At 39.2% G+C, this 17,825-nt stretch overlaps 1 protein-coding gene across 1 annotated transcript in view; it reads left to right on the top strand.

Annotated features, from left to right (window-relative positions):
• Positions 1-17,825, top strand: part of LOC6647798 — a 39,537-nt gene extending 21,712 nt beyond the window's left edge. The window contains exons 8-11 of the mRNA XM_023178589.2: positions 8,338-8,527; positions 13,987-14,138; positions 14,983-15,098; positions 15,159-17,825. Of these exons, the coding sequence (XP_023034357.1) occupies positions 8,338-8,527; positions 13,987-14,138; positions 14,983-15,098; positions 15,159-17,257 (2,557 nt within the window). The 3' untranslated portion in view covers positions 17,258-17,825. The remainder of the gene's footprint in view (positions 1-8,337; positions 8,528-13,986; positions 14,139-14,982; positions 15,099-15,158) is intronic.

Raw genomic sequence — 17,825 nt, 5'->3', positions numbered from 1 at the left:
TGAGACAAAACTCATTTTCATTAAAAAAAATCTTTAATTTTTAATATTCCCCTTTCGTAGAAATAAAGTGCTGACTCTTTGCCAACTGAAAATAGCAACTAAAAGTGCTTTATAGTGTAAACTCTCTACTTTTTAAAGTAATTAATCCCTTGGGATTGTCTTTATATTTCCGGATTTTATTTATTTTCAAATTAAGTGCACATGCGGTCTTATTGACTATATTCAAGAGAGTGTGCCCGTACCCCGCCTTAGCGTATTATCCCCTTTTAGTGTGCCCAAATTCGGTTATCGGGGAAATTCACTGAGACGAGGAGCGGGCTTATTTAAAATATTCCTAATGTTTACATTCGGCCAATCCTGACATTTGATCGACCTCGATCATACAATTCAACAAACATACAACATACAATATACATATATACAATACATACAATATACATATAAATACTGCTTATCAAATACATATTACAAACAGAAACTCACAGTTTTATCACACGCATGCATCCACGGCTTGAGTCGGGCTGATTCTAAGATACCTTTGTAGGGCAATTGAGTAAGTTGACAATCGTCAATATCAGTGACTTCGTAACGGTCATTTGGAAGAACTCGATTTATCTTATAAGGACCACGGTATTTAGGAGCGAACTTTTTGCACGACCCGGGAGTGACATCTACATTGCGAATGGCAACAAAATCATTGACTCTATAGGATAATGGTGCCCTATGCCTTAAGGCGTACCGCTTTTCATTGCGCTCCTGCGATAATTGAATTTTCGCACTTGCCTCTTGCCTAGTGGCCTCAAGGTTACAGGGGTTTTCTGAACTAAATTTCTCGTCAAGATACTCGGTTAATTCGTCTACTAAGGGGCCTCGCTGATCGCAACCAAACAACAACATTGACGGAGTTTTACCGGTACTACACTGCACTGAGTTATTAATAGCGAACTCGACACGATTAACTAATTTATACCAATCGGCTTGGGCTAAAGGTTCTGACAGCTTTCCCAACATTGGGGTCAACACACGGTTCACACGTTCGACCTGTCCATTGGCTTGAGGGGCAGCAGTCGCTACTTTAATGTGGTCAATATTTCGATTTTCTACAAACTCAGCAAACTCAAACGACGTAAAACACGTACCTCTGTCGGATATAACTCTTCTTGGTCGGCTATAATAATCAAAATATTTTTCTAACGCGGCGGTTACTTCTTTGGTACTAGTGGAATTTACGGGATACAATTTGACAAACTTTGTAAATGCGTCAATCACTACCAAAAGGTGCTTTCTTTTTGATGTAACACTCGGTAAGGGACCTAAGTGGTCAACATGGATAGTATCAAATGGAATCGGACTTTTCGGAATACTATGCAAGGTTCTATTATGTATAGTTCTTGGAACACTATGTAGAATACACGGCAGACAATCTTTTATAAACGACTCAACCTTTGGATTCATTAATGGGAACCAGTACTTTTCTTTCAAATTGTTTACACATTTCTCAACGCCTAAATGACCTAGTTTCTCGTGACACCTTCTTATTAATTCCCCTTGCATGCGAGCCGGTGCATACAAACACAGTCTTTCCTTAGCATTTCTTTTGTACACTATACCATCTATTAACTCAAATCCAACATCATTGCCTTTTTCTAAATTTTCTCTTAGTTTACGGATATCCGGATCTCTTATTTGTTCTGACTGCAATAATAAATCAACATCTTGCGGAGACGCACCCACTACACCAACCAGGTTTGCCGACTCATTTCGATCGAGCTGGTCACTTCTTTCGATTTGGTTACTCAATCTCGGATCAACAGAACTTTCATTTAAAGAAACGCAAGGTTTATTCTTAACCAGTTTTAACCGACTTCTTTCTAAACATAGCTCACACGGTCTGAAACAACTCTTCGCTAAATGAACACACGGGTTTGTCCCAAACGGTCCTAAATAATTCTTCCCTAAAGGAGCACATGGTTCTATTTTACACGGGTTTATCTCACACGGGTCTATCTTACACGGGTTTTTCTCACACAGGTCTATCTCACACGGTTTTGTCTCAAACGGTTTTATCTCACACGGTTTTATCTCACACGGGTCTATCTTACACGGGTTTTTCTCACACAGGTCTATCTCACACGGTTTTGTCTCAAACGGTTTTATCTCACAAGGGTCTGTCTCACACGGTTTTGTCTCAAACGGTTTTATCTCACAAGGGTCTGTCTCACACGGTTTTGTCTCAAACGGTTTTATCTCACAAGGTTTTATCTCACACGGTTCGGAACAACTCTGTTCTAAAACGGCATACGGCCTAATCGAATCTCTTTTAAACTCATTTTTCTCTAAGGGAACACACGGTTCTATAAAATCACTTTCAAACTCAGGCGGTTTAACTAACTCACATGATTCAACGCAACTATCATCTTGAATAGCACACAGCTTGGTCAAATCTCTACCAGACTCACACGGTTTAACGCAACTTTCCTCAAAAGTAATATGCGGTTCACAAGGTTCAATTGGGGCATTCTGGTCTCTCTTCACTAATAAATCGCAAGGATCAAAATCACCTTCTACAATATTCTCTAACAACTCGGTTTGCCGACTTAATGCGTCTACATGGCCCATGTTTGAACCGGGTCTGTGAGCAATGGTATAATCAAAGTTTTCCAATTCCAACGACCACCGCGCAATGCGGGGATTTATTGATTTTTTACTCAAGGTTTGGACCAATGAATTACAATCGGTAACGATCAAAAATGGTCTGTGTTCTAAATAAACGCGAAATCGGCGCACGGCATATATTATGGCCAAAGTTTCAAGCTCAAAACTGTGATAACGGGACTCGGCGGCTGTCGCCTTTCGGGAATAATAAGAGACTGGATGCATTTTGCCATCAGTCTGTCTTTGCATCAAAGAGGCACCAAAGCCATTTGAACTGGCGTCAGTATGCAACTCAGTTTCGTAGTTAGGGTTAAAGATAGCTAATACGGGCGGACTGGATAAGGCGGATCTTAATGTAAGAAATACATTTTTAGCGGTTTTGTTCATCGGAAATGGACCACCTTGTTTAAGCAACTCAGTTAACGGTTTAGCTATGCGGGAGAAATTCGGAACAAATTTGCGAAAATAAGAGAATAAGCCTAAGCACGAGTGTAACGCTTTGCTGTTAAGTGGTTCTGGGTATTCTTGAATAGCTTTTAAATGTGTATTATTTGGTAAAATTCCCTTTTCACTGACTTCATATCCTAAATAATCTATGCTCTTCTGTAGGAAAATGCTTTTCTTCAAATTGAGCTCTAAATTGTACTGAATAAAACGATCTAACAGTTTTGCTAACAACTTAAGATGCTGATCTACGGTGCGGGTGGCAAGAATAATGTCGTCCATATATACTACAAGTTCTCGATCTCTAATCATATCACTAAGTATGTTCGATATAAATCTCTGAAATACAGCTGGTCCGTTCTTTAGACCAAAAGGCATTCTCAGATATTCGAACTGCCCATCGGGTGTAACGAATGCTGTGTATTTAATTGAATCCTCTTCCATGCCTACATGGTAAAAGCCACTTTTCAAATCTATGACGGAGAAAACGGTCTTGCTCTCCAGGTATTCTAGGCAATCTTCTATCAAAGGCAATGGAAAATTATCCCTCACAGTCTTCTTATTTAAACCTCGATAATCAACGCACATTCGTATATTGCCATCCTTTTTTCGCACTAGGACGATGGCGGACGCATAGGGAGAGTTGCTTGGTCGGATTACATTATTGGCTAACAACTCACTAACCGTTTTAGAAACGATTTCTCTTTCATGATACGATAACCTTCTAGGACTACTATGAAATGGTGTTGTATCTGTCAGACATATTCTCATCATATATTTAGGCAACCCGTAATTAATTGAAAATCGGTCAATGTAATGCTCATGCACAATGTCTCGGCACTCACGCATCGCGCCTAATCCAAATTCACTGCCAACAGTAGTATTCCCGGTATCTGACAGCGTTGCACAAACAGTTTGCAACTCTGTTAGCCATTCTCGAAACGGGGATGCATTCGTGTTTACATTAGGGTTATTACAATTATTATCTAGATCAGTGGTGTTATTACTAATGGTATTATGCTTAGGATATTTAGTAAACAGGGATGCACAGAAGGATTTGTAAACAAAAGCAATGGTACTCTTTAATGATGCGGAATTCTTTTCATACTTTCTTACATTTTCAATCAATGAGAACTTAAGACCTATTTTATTCAAGGCGTCTCTACCAAGAAGTAGTTGCGTCGGCATAATATTATCGGGAATAACTAAAAATTGAATTTCATAATATTTTTTGCAAAACAGAACTAAACATTTGACTGTTCCAAAAGTCAGAATAGAGCCACCGCTCAGTCCATGAAAAGAACTTTTAACTAATTTATCGCAATCTAAATGCGGCATCAACGCTCTACTGGCAAAACTTACTGGGCTTCCGGAATCTAATAGGGCAAAAATATTATTAACATCAGTGCATCCCCCTTTACAAGATATTCTTAAACTTACTAATTGAATAAATGACTTATCATCAATGGTGTCCGGGTCTTCACTAGAGCTCATGGCGGCGATCTGGGTTCGCATTGGACAATTCCGGTACTGATGGCCCACTTTGAAGCACCGATAGCAACTTCCTTTTGGTCTCTCCGGGCGTGGACAGTCAAACATTAAGTGACCAATCTGGCGGCAATTGAAACATCTCTTATCCTTTGCAGCAGGCGTAATGGCCTGCGCACGGTCTGAAGTCTGACGAGCCTGAGTAACGTAGTTTTTGGCTGGTGGCTGAACTGTTTGAAAACGCATCATCTTCTCTCGCAATTCGTTCAGAGAAGTACAATAATACAAAGGAGCTGACAATCCGGTTCGATCTTGTAGTCCGTCAACAATGTATTTGACCACATCGGTGTCTTCAAAATTGCCCTGCTGAGCAATATTTCGCATAATGATGAGATACTGCAAGAGTGACTCTCCTTTGCCAATTGAGCGCTTCCTCATCTGGTTAGCAATCTCGTAGTTTGTCATTTGTAGGCCAAATACCTTCACAAGGGCATCCTTCAGCTCGCTCCAGGTTGTAGTCTTTTCATATGTCATGTATGCTTTAGCAGATCCATCCAGCAGTCGGTTGCCCAACGACCAACATTGGTCATCACTCAGTACATACACTCTTGCTGCTTTCTCCAGCTCACGAATCCATACGTGAATGGACAGATCACCATCACCAGAGAATTTAGGTACAGTAGTTTCGACATCTTTCAAGTTCATGCGGCAATTATATTCCGGTCCGCTTAAGTTCTCCTCCAGCTCCATAACACGTGTTTTTAGCTCCGCCAGGTTTTTACGTGCTGTATACAATTCGATGCTACTAAGAATCGAAGCCAATTCGTCGGTTTCGCTCGCTTGTGCGCCTTCACGAACATGCACGTTCGTGTCTGGCCCTACAGGGGTCTCACGAGACATCGTCGGCAACTGGTTAGCACCCACTTGATCCGTACTTGGCTGCTCAATGTTTCCCACGCCGCGCTGCTCAATAAGAGGCTCCGGACCAACATCCACAAGTTGTCCGGCAAGCACATTTGCAGACACTGCTGGGCTGACTGCCTGCTCTTCGGGTACATCACTCTCTCCAGACTGATTCTGTGCCATGACTGCTTTTACCAATGCTCGCAATTGGTAAATTGACGCTTCTTTGTCGCAAGGTACTTCCTTGGCCGCTAGCAACTCAAACAATGCTGTTTTGTTTAATTTAATGATCTCGGTGTATTTCATGAAAATACGTTCTTTAGGGCAAACCCCACACCTGATTTGTAAACTCTCTACTTTTTAAAGTAATTAATCCCTTGGGATTGTCTTTATATTTCCGGATTTTATTTATTTTCAAATTAAGTGCACATGCGGTCTTATTGACTATATTCAAGAGAGTGTGCCCGTACCCCGCCTTAGCGTATTATCCCCTTTTAGTGTGCCCAAATTCGGTTATCGGGGAAATTCACTGAGACGAGGAGCGGGCTTATTTAAAATATTCCTAATGTTTACAATAGTTTTTAGTCATTTGATGTTGTTTTAATCTCAAATTTGTTGCATACTTTTTTTGTTCATATGACCGAAAAGCAAATTTTATCACAGGTTTTGTATGAGAACTTTGAATGGTCATAGCTTTGGTAACTAGTCAAGGTGTCTGTGTGTGTGTCTGGGTGTGAATATGTTGGTTTTTGTCTGTCTATTTGTCCCTGTATCTGTCGGTTTGTCTGTGGGCGTGACAGCAAACCAAATGATGCTGTTTCGCTTTTGTTCCGCTTCAGAGTTTGCTTTCGCCTCTTTGGCCTTTTGTGTTTTTCATTGCATACTTTCAAGTGTTGTTTGTTGTGCATATTTCTGGTTGCCATTTGCCATTTGCCAGAGGCGTTTGTTCAGTTTCTCCGTCTACGGTCTACGGTGTCGGGTGTTTTTCGAGGGTTTTGCGGTTAGTTTTGAGTGTTTTCATATGTTTTTGCTCCTTTGTGGACGCATATTGCGGTGCGTATACGTAACATTGTCGTATATATATGTATATATATGCATATATTTAATTATATTGTCGTGGTTGCCTTTGGTTTACACAACTTTCGTCTTAGGTTGGATGTTTGCGTTTGCTTTGGCTATATGGCGACCACCTCAAATGTTTTCTATTTCATGGTTTCCATGTTCCTTTACTTTTTTTCTCCTGCGTTTTGGTTTTTTTGGTCGTTGTTTGTTTGGACAACTTTTAATTAAGCATTTGTGCTTGGTATGCATGCAAAATCTGTTTGCTTGTCGCATTTTGTGTCTGATATCCAAATTATATTTGCCTTGTCACATTTTGATGCTGCTTTTCTGTGGCCGGACAGCGGCAAAAGTTTTCTGTTTAACCGAATGAATCCATGATTTGGATTTTTGTATGCATTTTTAATTAAGTGGGCGGAGAGGATTATTATAATGCCATCATGTCGCTAGATTCAAATGTATTCGTTTGACTATATTTGTGATGTCTGAAGAATTTAAAGAGTGCTTAAAGCGTGGCTTAGATTGAAGAAATTCTAAACAGTCCAATATATATTTATAACATAGTTATTTTCTTAAAGGCAACATAAATTTCCTTTTGTATATATATTAAAGTTAACGACAAATAAATATTATATGGCAACGTCAAGTCCAATGGCATGACATACGTGCAAACATGTGTCTCCGGCTTGAAGCATTCGCATGCTCATCGTTTCCTGCAGAGCACATAAGCAGATGTGTGGTAAGGATGAAGAGAAGCCAACACGTCTTCTCTGAGCCACCTTGGGCTATACATTCATATGAGTGGCCTACCGTTCTGGTTGGCCCTCTCCTTTTTCTCTGGCTCCTTGGGGGGTCCACTTTGGCTTTCTGTATCGAGGTCAAAGTGCATAACTTAAGTAGCCGACAATAAAATGCATAACATGCCACAGAACACACACACACACACACACACACAAACCGAGAGACAGACAAACCAACAAACAAACCAAACCAAAAAACAAAAAACCAAAGGAAAAAGTATAAGAAGGAGAAGACATAAGTAGGGGAAAAATAAGTACAAGCAAGACGAAGATGTTGTAATATATGGCTCTATTTATTTATATGTACATTAAGTTAGGCCAGAGAAGACGTTGAAAAACGCGCCTGCCAGCCATTTTTTTCCTCCTGCCCCATGTTTATGTGGTTTCTGTTTGTTTCTCTGGGCCATGTTGTACCTAGGCAGGTGAACATCTTATGAAAAAAAAGGCCAAGTGTTGTGCTTGACATGTACAAACACATCCACGGGACAAAACCGAATGCATACTGGGAATTTAGTTTCTTATATTTTACTGTTGGCCCACAATAATGTCGTGCTCTGAGTTGCTTTGGTGGTTACTTTCCCCCAAAATTCTAAGCAAAAATCTATTTTATGACAAATTTTATTGCCTTTTATGTCTAAATTGAGGAAACATTAAACGTTTGTAAGGAATTAAAAGTCGTTGTAGTTGTTTTATCGGACTTAAAAAGCAAACGAAATAAAATTAGAAATCAGCTTAATTTCACTCTTACTAATCAAAAACTACTTCTGTTTCATTGATTATGTCGACATCTGATGTGGTAATGCTGATGCATTGATTTTGTTGCTGCTGATGATAACAAAAAGCAAACCACATAATTAAGTAAACTTGCTCGCATTTGACGGCAACAAACCGAATGTTAACAATGCACATTACGCATACGCCGCGTTGTAATGATGCTCATATTGTTTTGCCAATACAAAGTTCTTTTTTCTCTTTCATTCATTCGCAGATACCAGGACATGTACAACAATCCGATTAAGGCCACCAATTTGGAGCACCGTGATGTTGTGCTGGACATACTTTCGGATGCCCGGGTTGTGGGTCCACTATTACAGACTGGCATGTTCCATGCTGATGTCAATCGACGTAATTATATGTACGTTTTCGGACATAACAGTGCAATGGGAGCGTATGCAAATGTAAGTACGAGTACGTAAATATGTATTGGAAAGTTGGTTTTGCTTTTGACTTTCATTGAAATGGCAAATTTTGCCATTACACAGCGTTTTTCATTTAAATACCGTGGTCAAGCGTTGTTGGCCGTACGAAATATTTGCCCAACTAGCCAGCATGATGAGCTGGCATCTAATGAGTTTCCATGTTAGTTTTCTGTCTCTGTCTCTCTCTCTCTCTCTCTCTCTCTGTCTCCCTGTATGTCTGTTTCTTGTTTTGCCATAATAGAAAATAATAATGGCCAAACAATTTTCGACTTTGGCGAATGGTGCGCGGGCGAAAGGGTATAAAAGGGAGAGATTCCATAAAAGTTTGACTCGGCATGCGGTTTGCCCAAAACCAGCTCAGTTCATCATTGGCCAGCAATTCGCAACTTTTCAGGAGTCTCCGCGAATGATCATAATAAAGACAATGAACTGCCTTTAAACCAACCTCACGCCGAGAACAGAAAAACGAAAAATATATATGTATATATAAAAAACAAAAGACGACCAAAAAACAACAACAGGAGAGGAAAGAAAAAGGGAACATAAGCCAAAAACAGAAACAAAAACATCAACAGACAAGTCTTGGCTAAGTAGACGGCATCCACTTGACTTTGGGGGTTCATTTGTGTCGTCCGCCAACGGGTCAGCAGTCCCTATCACTGGGCGTGGTGGTTGGGTTCATCCGATATTTGTGTCTCTGCTTAGAGTCCTTTCGTTCCCTCTCTTTCTCTTTCTCTCCGCTGGCAGTTTTTATGGCTTTGTCATGCTTATGGATTTGTTACTGATTGCCTTTTTGAGATAGCTTTTGTATTCCTTTTCTCTCTGTTTGGCTGTTTGTGCGTTGCCAAGGCCGAATTTTGTGTTCTCTACTGTATAAATAAATGGGCATATTTATTTGTAATTTCACATTACCAAGACTAAGTAAATAATTGCCATTTTAATGCATGACTAATGAGAAATAAATGACAGAAAATGATTCTGAACGAATCCAAATATTGAAAGCAAATAACTTTGACAAACTTTGATAGACAAAGACAAGTTGAATTAATGGAAAAGAAGAACATAAAATTTACTTTTGAATTAATTAAAATCTTTGGGATATATATATGTATGTTTAAATTTTTGTATCATTTGAAGCTTGGGTTAAACATCCCAAAAGATGACTTTATCTCTTTTCTTATTGATAACCTTCTAAAGCAACAACAAATTCTGCTTGTTAGAGACCAAATCAGTTGCCAAAGTTACCAATTCTGTTGACCAGCAGACTGAAGTAAAACAGACACATAAAAATAATGAATATGAAAACTTAAATAAAAATCTAAACAAAAGGGACATTCAACCAAAGCAAAGTTAGATTTTCCTCTTGTTTTTGGTTTATTTTTGTCCTTTATTTTTGGTTGGCAACTTTGGCTTTGGCGAATTTTTCTATACATACCACAAAAGTTGGTCATAAAGCAAATTTTTTGGCAAAATAAACTTCAACTAAAAATAGATGAAACAAAATAAATAATGCAGTTTGTATGACTTTTTAAATGCGACAACGATTTGTGGTAAATATTGTAGTAGTAGTAGTATTTAGTTGTAGTCTGAAACCAGAGGGCAATAACTTTTTAATAGCGGGCAATTTTTAGTTGGGTAAATAAGTCTAATAAATTGTCGGAATTAAACATTATAGCTAACAGCACTGTTGCAGTATTCATTTCAACTGCTCAAAATTACGTTAAATCGTTTAAAACAACAGTTTTAAATCAAATCAAACCTAAAGACAGACATTGCATTAAATAAATAACTAAATGAATGAAGTCATGAAGTTAAAAAAGGACTCCCGAGTTAATTACTTTGTCTGTTATCAGTTTGAAAAGTAACTTTTAATATCACCTGCTTTTAAGGTAAATATCCCACAATTAAGTTTATCTCCAAAACTTCCCCAGTTAGTCCTGCCATATAGTCAGTATACAAATAGACCATAAAAAAACATGCAAATACACACAACACGATGACTACTTTAGATGCTTTACAAAAGCATCATGCTTTTTGCATATCACAAAACGAGAAAAACCACAAGAAGAAGGCGAAACAAACCAAAAGAAATGCTTCAGTTGAATGTGAAAATTTTTGTGCATAAACTGCGCTTCTGCAGCAAGTGCTTCTACGACTACTACGACTACAGCATTTTCATGCCAAGCTTGATGCTTAAGCATCCAGGCCACTCAACAAAACGGACAGAAGTTAGACAGTAACGCCCACATTCCAGCAGCACTTCTCTTTGCAAAAACAAGCCAGATCCCACATATATTTCTTCTCGTGCTCTGTGACTAAGGCCGCGGGCATATTGTAAAACTTTTTGGCACATGTCTTGCATGTTTTGCCAGCTGAAGAGCAGAAGAAAGCCGAACTAAAGAAACCGCCGTCTTAACTAAATGGGCCAAGCCAACTGAAGAGAATAAGGACCTTTGGGGGGTAACTGCGTTTATGCACTTGAGAAGGCTTCAAGTGAGTGACTGAGGCGTTTTAGGGCAATTGCTAAAATTGCTGCAAATCATGTGGAATAAGATTTCTGAGCACAGATATTTATCATTTAATAAAGAAAATTCAATTGAATTACTGCCGAGCAGTAAGTATGTATATGTAAGTATGCTATTCACTTCTCTTATACAAACGAGAAGAACTTAAATAAATGTTTTACTGGAATTAAATGTTGAAAATGTATCGAAATTCAGGCAAAATATGTAAATATTCTGATTTGACTTTCCATCATAACATGAATACCAATTATATTTTATTTAATATTTGCAAGTAATTAGACATTATTAAAATTGCTAGCCGTTTCCATAAGTTTCTAATTCTTACATGTCTTTAACAACTTTAAACAAACCTATTGAAAAAAAAAAATTATCGTAATTGTATAGTTTATCTAAAATGCGGCTTATTTTTTTACTGATTTTGCCTATTATTTGTGTGGCTTCTACTTACAATAATTGTTCTTGTATTCATTTTGTAGTATTTCCTAGAAAAACATTGATTGAACAAAATGTTGCAAACTTTGACATTTTGTTCTTTAATAAAAGTTTCAACCCACTGACAGAGTTTGTCTATGAATTCGCAGAAAAGAACCCATTAAATTTTATATTAATTTAATTGAATTGAAAAGGGGCAAAGCAGTAGAATACAAGTACACAAAAGACGCTTGTTGCCTGATTGTAAAAGAAGATTAATAAGTTTTTGTATATAAAATTCCACTCCTTCGCCATAGGAGAACACACTCACGAAGCTCATCAACTTCGCATTCTAAACGCGGTCAGCATAACGAGAAATTCCTCTCTTTTTTTTTTTTTTGTTCTCAAACCCACAACTTGAAGTATGTCCCGTCTGTTTGGGTCCCTTCTTTTTTTTTTGTGTGCGTTTTATTTTTCCTTTATTTTTTGGTTGTCGAAAGTTTTTCCTTTCTTTTTTTTTTGTTGTTGACCGACTCTCATAGACTACTTTTGATAAGAATACAAAATGAATGTTTGAGGAAGGAAAAAGAAAATTTATGAAAATAAAATAAATATGATTGAAACTTAAAAATATATATATATATATTTTTTTTTTGATGAGGAAAAGTTTTGTGGTTGCAAAAGAAGGAAAGAAATGTTGTCTCTAAGACTTGAATCTAAGTCGAGATGTTTGTTAATAATAAGGAACCAGAATGGATGAATTCTTCTAATTGCTAGTAAATTAAATAACATCTGGTGTGGTGGGTAGCTTAAAAGTGTTGAAGTAACAGAAATTTCCTGGTATTCCCATTTAGGCCAATTTATGAAATATTTATTTGGAAAATTTACAAACTGCGTGTTGGCCATAAACTCGATTAGGTTTATTACGACAAATGGGTGCTAAGTCAAATTGTAAGCATCCGCCTTTGTGTGGGCGTAGCCGTTGGCAAGGATACACAACAGGATGTAGGAGTAAGGACGAAGAGCTTGTAATATATATAAACCAGAGTTATAATTCACAAAAATGTACACATTTATTTTCACAGAAATTGAATTTCCGTCTGCGTGTTGTATTTATTTAAAATTCCACATTTGTTAGAAATGATAATTGGGACAGGAAATGGCAACAGTAGACACAAATTTAAAAAAAAAACAAAAACAAAAACTGCAATTGAAAACAAAAACAACAAGAAAAACAAATTTAATTGCCATTAAAAATTCATGAGAATATATTAAAGTGCTTGAAGTTAAATTGAATTGAGCTGAAATATCGCTAAAATAAAAAAGTTGGCAATTAATTTCAATGGGAGAAAACTGTTACACGAATCGATAATTTATTGATGTGGAATCTATCTCTCTCTCAAACAAGTTCTGTGTAAACAATTTAAATATCTGAAAGTGCATATTTTTTGCATACTTTAAAGCTTTAACTCTATTGCCATTTCACTCAACACACACACACACACACACACACACACACACAAAAGAATGCTATCAAACGAAAAGTTATATTGTTCATACTTGTATGAAAATCAATTTACTTAATAAAAAAAGTATAAAAGAAAAATTTACAAAAACCGACTAACCCACCCACCATTCCTTTAACTTTTGTTGTCAACTTGTAAATTGTCCAATTCTAAGATGCCACAAGAAAATAAAAAAGAGGTTAAAGAACCCAAAAGATTCATCAAACGACAGATGAATGGCTGTTGAGCGAAAAACCAATATTCTGGGGCTCCTATATTTTTGCGCGCATTTGATCAAATTCGCACAATTGCAAAATCAAAAAGCGAAATTCATCATTCATAAATGCCATAAGACGGCGACAAGGACAGCAACAGCAACGACGACCAGAAGGACAAACACAGGAGGAACAACAACTACTATGACTACCAAAAGGACAGTCATTTTTATGAGCGCAGACAAAAATGCTTTGTGACTTTGTTACATTTTTCATGGCTACAATAAAAAGTTGGCTTTATTACCTACTTACATTCAGCAGTCTGACGCGTCTCAGCCATCTCCCCCGCCGCCCCCAACCAGCATTACTGACGGATGGATGGTTGGATGAATGGAGAGACGGACTTAGTGGCTGGCCATAATATTTATACAGGCAGCCTAAGAAGATTGATGCTGCTTTTGCTCAAACCAAACCAAAAACATACAAAAGGTGCTGAAAACATTTCACACTGATCTAAGGACTCGACCATTTTCAAAACATTTTCAACCGCATTACATTCGAAAGGGTAGAGAAACCAAGATGGAAAGTTCATTGATTTTGTTAACAATATTGATTAATTTTATATAACTATTTCATATGAAGTTAATTAGGCAACTTATCTAAGTACAAAAGATTCATTATGAAAAGATAAATAATTAAATTTCCAATATATCAATTCAAATATAGAGTATTTAAACTTCTTTGTGATGAACTAATGTGGTTTTTGCGTTTTACACTTGCAGCTACCGCATAGCATAATGGGCGAGGAATTGGCGTTTATCTTTGGTGCGCCTCTGGCGCCGGCTGGTCCTTTCCCCAGCCACAACTATTCCGTGCAGGAAAAGCTGCTTTCCGAGGCGGTAATGGCATATTGGACGAATTTCGTGAAGACTGGGTGAGTATACACTTAATAGTGAAAAAGCGAAAACGGATGGCTGGCAAACTGCACCGCACTCCATGCAACGAAGAAAGTTATCAAGCGATGTGAGAAGGGGAAGAGTATTCCAAGGAGTGGCTACATCGGATTTGTGACTGTGATGGCGATGGCCATCAACATCAAACACGACGATGAGGCGCAACTTGCTGCATGCAAATGCAAAATGCAAAATCCGGATACGAATCCGAATGCGAATGAGAATCAGAATGAGAGAATGCGGATGCATTGTGGGGAGATGAAATTAATGGCCTCGACGGGGCACGTTTCGCAATCTGCAACGCTTGGACAGAGAAATGAATAGAATTTTTACTGCCGCTTTTTTTTTTTTTTTTTCTGGGTGGGAACATGCAAATATTATTAGTTCAAGTGCATCATCTCTGGTTTCTCTGGTATGGAATAAAATGAAAAAAACATCACCATCATAATAATGGCAATCAAAACTGAAATCAGAGATCGTTAGCAGGACATTTTGGCTTGCTATGGGCGATGTGTGTGCTCGGGGGTGGAGCTGCTGGCAATTCTCTACACTTTGGTGGCAAAGGCAGCGTTTATTAGAAATTTTTCCATAGTCATAATCATGTTATTTAATGATCAAAATGAATACTCTGGCGGCTTATGGACAAGGAAATGAGATTTTTGCGGTTTCATAAAAATTGACTGTGCCAATGAATTTTATCCGAGAATAATAATCTCATATTTTTGGTTAAAATTCACATTTGAATTGGATTGAGGGGAAAAATATTCAAATTAAATTGGTTTTGCCATCGTTTGTCGATACTCATGCTGGCATCTTTTTAATTAGCAATCCCAAGGCACCATGGAAAGGGACATTTCTCAACTCACATGCACTGGAATGGGATCGATATGACCTCGATTGGCCGGAATTCAACAAACGTGCTCAGGCCTATCTCAATATTGGTAAGGCACTTCTTTGACTTTCAATTGCTTACATTCATTTCGGTTTTTCTTTGGATTCAGGTATACCACCATCCGTGGGCTACAAGTATCGGCAGATCTATATGAATTTTTGGAACAAAGAGTTGCCCGATGAATTGAATCAAATAGCTGCCATACAGCAGCAGCAGCACCATCAGCAGCAGCAGCAGCAGGAGTCGAATGTGGTTGCAGGAAGTAATGTGATTACGGGTCATATGAGCAACTACGGCTCACGTGATAATGGTGCCGGAGATCCGGTACGAACTTTGAAAATGCTGATGGGAGTTGTGGGTGAACCGACAGAGGCGGCAGCAGAGAATATGTACAATGCCCCGCCTACCTTTGGTCATGTTCACAAACAGCAGGGGGAAGGTGGTGAGGAGATGGTCACAGGCATCCCTTTTAGTCCCGGCTCCAATGATGTGAAGACAGAGAGTAGCAGTTCGACGGAAACAGTAGCCAAGTCTGAGATCACAATGCAATTACTAATAGCTCTGATAGCCATGATTATAATCCTGAACGTGATTATATATGGAACATTTCTGATACGTCGACGACGAGCCAAGACTTCCCCGCTAAAAAGGAAACTGGGCGGCAACATTCTCTCATATGATGGCGCCAATGATGACGAGCTAAAACGTTGCAGCAAGTCTCGAGATGGCGATGATAGTTATATACTGGATGTGGTTAGGAAATCGAATACCTATGAGGCCATTAAGACAAGCCAAAGGTCACCAATTAATGGTTATGCCATTCAGAGGCAACTCAGTTGCTCAACTGTGGATACCCATACGAAAGTTTGCGAATGGATGTCTGGACACCCTAGCAGTCACAATCACACGCTACCCAAGTCGGGCAGCTTTGCGACTAATACCCCATCGCCACCACCAGCAATGGCCAATGCAGATGGCAGTCGAATCATTATATGCCAGGACATGGAAGTCTCCGATTTGGCCCTGCTGACACCTCAGCACATGCATGATATGCAACACTATGAATTGTTATTTCAACGTCAGAACTCTGCTCTAACTGAACCAAGTGAGGATGTGCTTCAACCAGCCACGCATCATCAGCATCATCATCATCATCAGCATTCGCATTCTGATCCTGTTGATATGATTTTGGCTGCCGATGAACAGGTCACCAGTTTTGTTCACGCCGATGACGTGGACATCAATGTCACCAGTCGTGACGACAGATTGGATAATGATGCTGTGCCCCTGACAGCTGCCCAGCAATTGGAGTTGTTAAGGCAACGTAATTACCCAAAAGTTCTGCCCACAGCCCATGACTTGGCGGCAAAGGGGGTATTGGCTGTGAATTTCAAGCGGAATTCATTGCCACCGCAGAATTTTAATCCTCCTGTGCCGCCGCCAAGAAGCACTAGTCAAACCTTGGGCAGGCATCGACGGGATAGCACAAATGTCACCACATCACCGCTACAACTGGCCAGAGATTGTGGAGAGGATGAGCCCGGGGAGCCGTTAATTACGCAAAATACCTTGATATTTGGTCCCATTGTGCCTAAATCGCCAGCCACTTCTTTGAAACGCCCTAAGCCTCGCACTTTGCCGGGATCCGAAACGGAATTGCCAACAGCAATGAACGCATTGAGCGGATCGTTTCAATCATTTGAGTCTGTGCCCCCGCCAGTTCATGAGGATACTCCGCCGCAAGGTGAACGCACTGAATGCGTCTATTCAATTGAGCCCACTGGTTCGGGACCCAGTTCGCCGGGTGCCTGGTCGGCGCCCAATGGCGATTTGTATGCTTCGCCCATAAAATCACCATCGAGGACCTCCCTTATACCACGACCAATGCAAACAGCTGCGGCACCTGCAAAGACTACAACGGAACCGCAGTCTCCTACTTGTGTTGGGGATGCGGAAGCTGTCCTTAACCCAAATCCAACCCGCATACCACAATTGCAGCGTCAAGCTTCTGGCAAGGATTTGTATCAACCAACTCTCCGCACTAATTCCACAATATCATCTGGTTCATCGGCGTCGGCCGCATCAGGAACCTCAGCCACATCGGCCACATCATCGTCATCCTCCTCAACGGGCACAGTGCGCACTGAGCTACAAAAGTCGCCAAGTCAACAGCAGCAGTCAAGCAAATGTATTACAACTAAAATATAAGTAACAAAACAAAGAAAAAAGGGCAGAATATTCACTCAGCTTCTCAATTTAACGCCAAAGAATAAAAAGGAATAGGCAGAAGGAGGAAAAAGAGAACAGCGACGCATTGCGACGACAGCAGCACCAGCAATTCCGTTGACAGTTTTGCCTGCTGCCTTGGCAAATCCTTGCCAATCGCTGACGGCACAACCAAATCTTCCAAGCCAACCCATCTTTTACCCCCTTTACCCGTCTCAATACCGTCGTTGGCTTGCGTAAATTTAATATTACATTTTTGGCGTAAAGTTTATCTTTGACTCTGGATGCTACGGCATTCTCCTTGTGGTTTATATGCCTTCTCTCCCCTCTTTGGGCTAAAGTTTACCACTCGTAAATTTTGCAAGTTGAAAACTGAAACTTGGTTATAATAGCATGATATCAATATAAATTGAAAGCCAAAAACTCTGGGTATCAGAATATATTAAAAGATATTATGAAGAAAATTTCAATGCAAGTGCATAATTCGAAAAAAGATTGAAAGAATTTAGGAAACTTATTATTAAACACACAAGGGAACGATCACATTACA

The sequence above is a fragment of the Drosophila willistoni genome, chromosome 3R (genome assembly GCF_018902025.1).
Source record: "Drosophila willistoni isolate 14030-0811.24 chromosome 3R, UCI_dwil_1.1, whole genome shotgun sequence".
In the NCBI taxonomy this organism is placed as follows: domain Eukaryota; kingdom Metazoa; phylum Arthropoda; class Insecta; order Diptera; family Drosophilidae; genus Drosophila; species Drosophila willistoni.
Note: the sequence above shows the minus strand (reverse complement) of the source record. Positions and strands in the feature narration are given on the sequence as shown.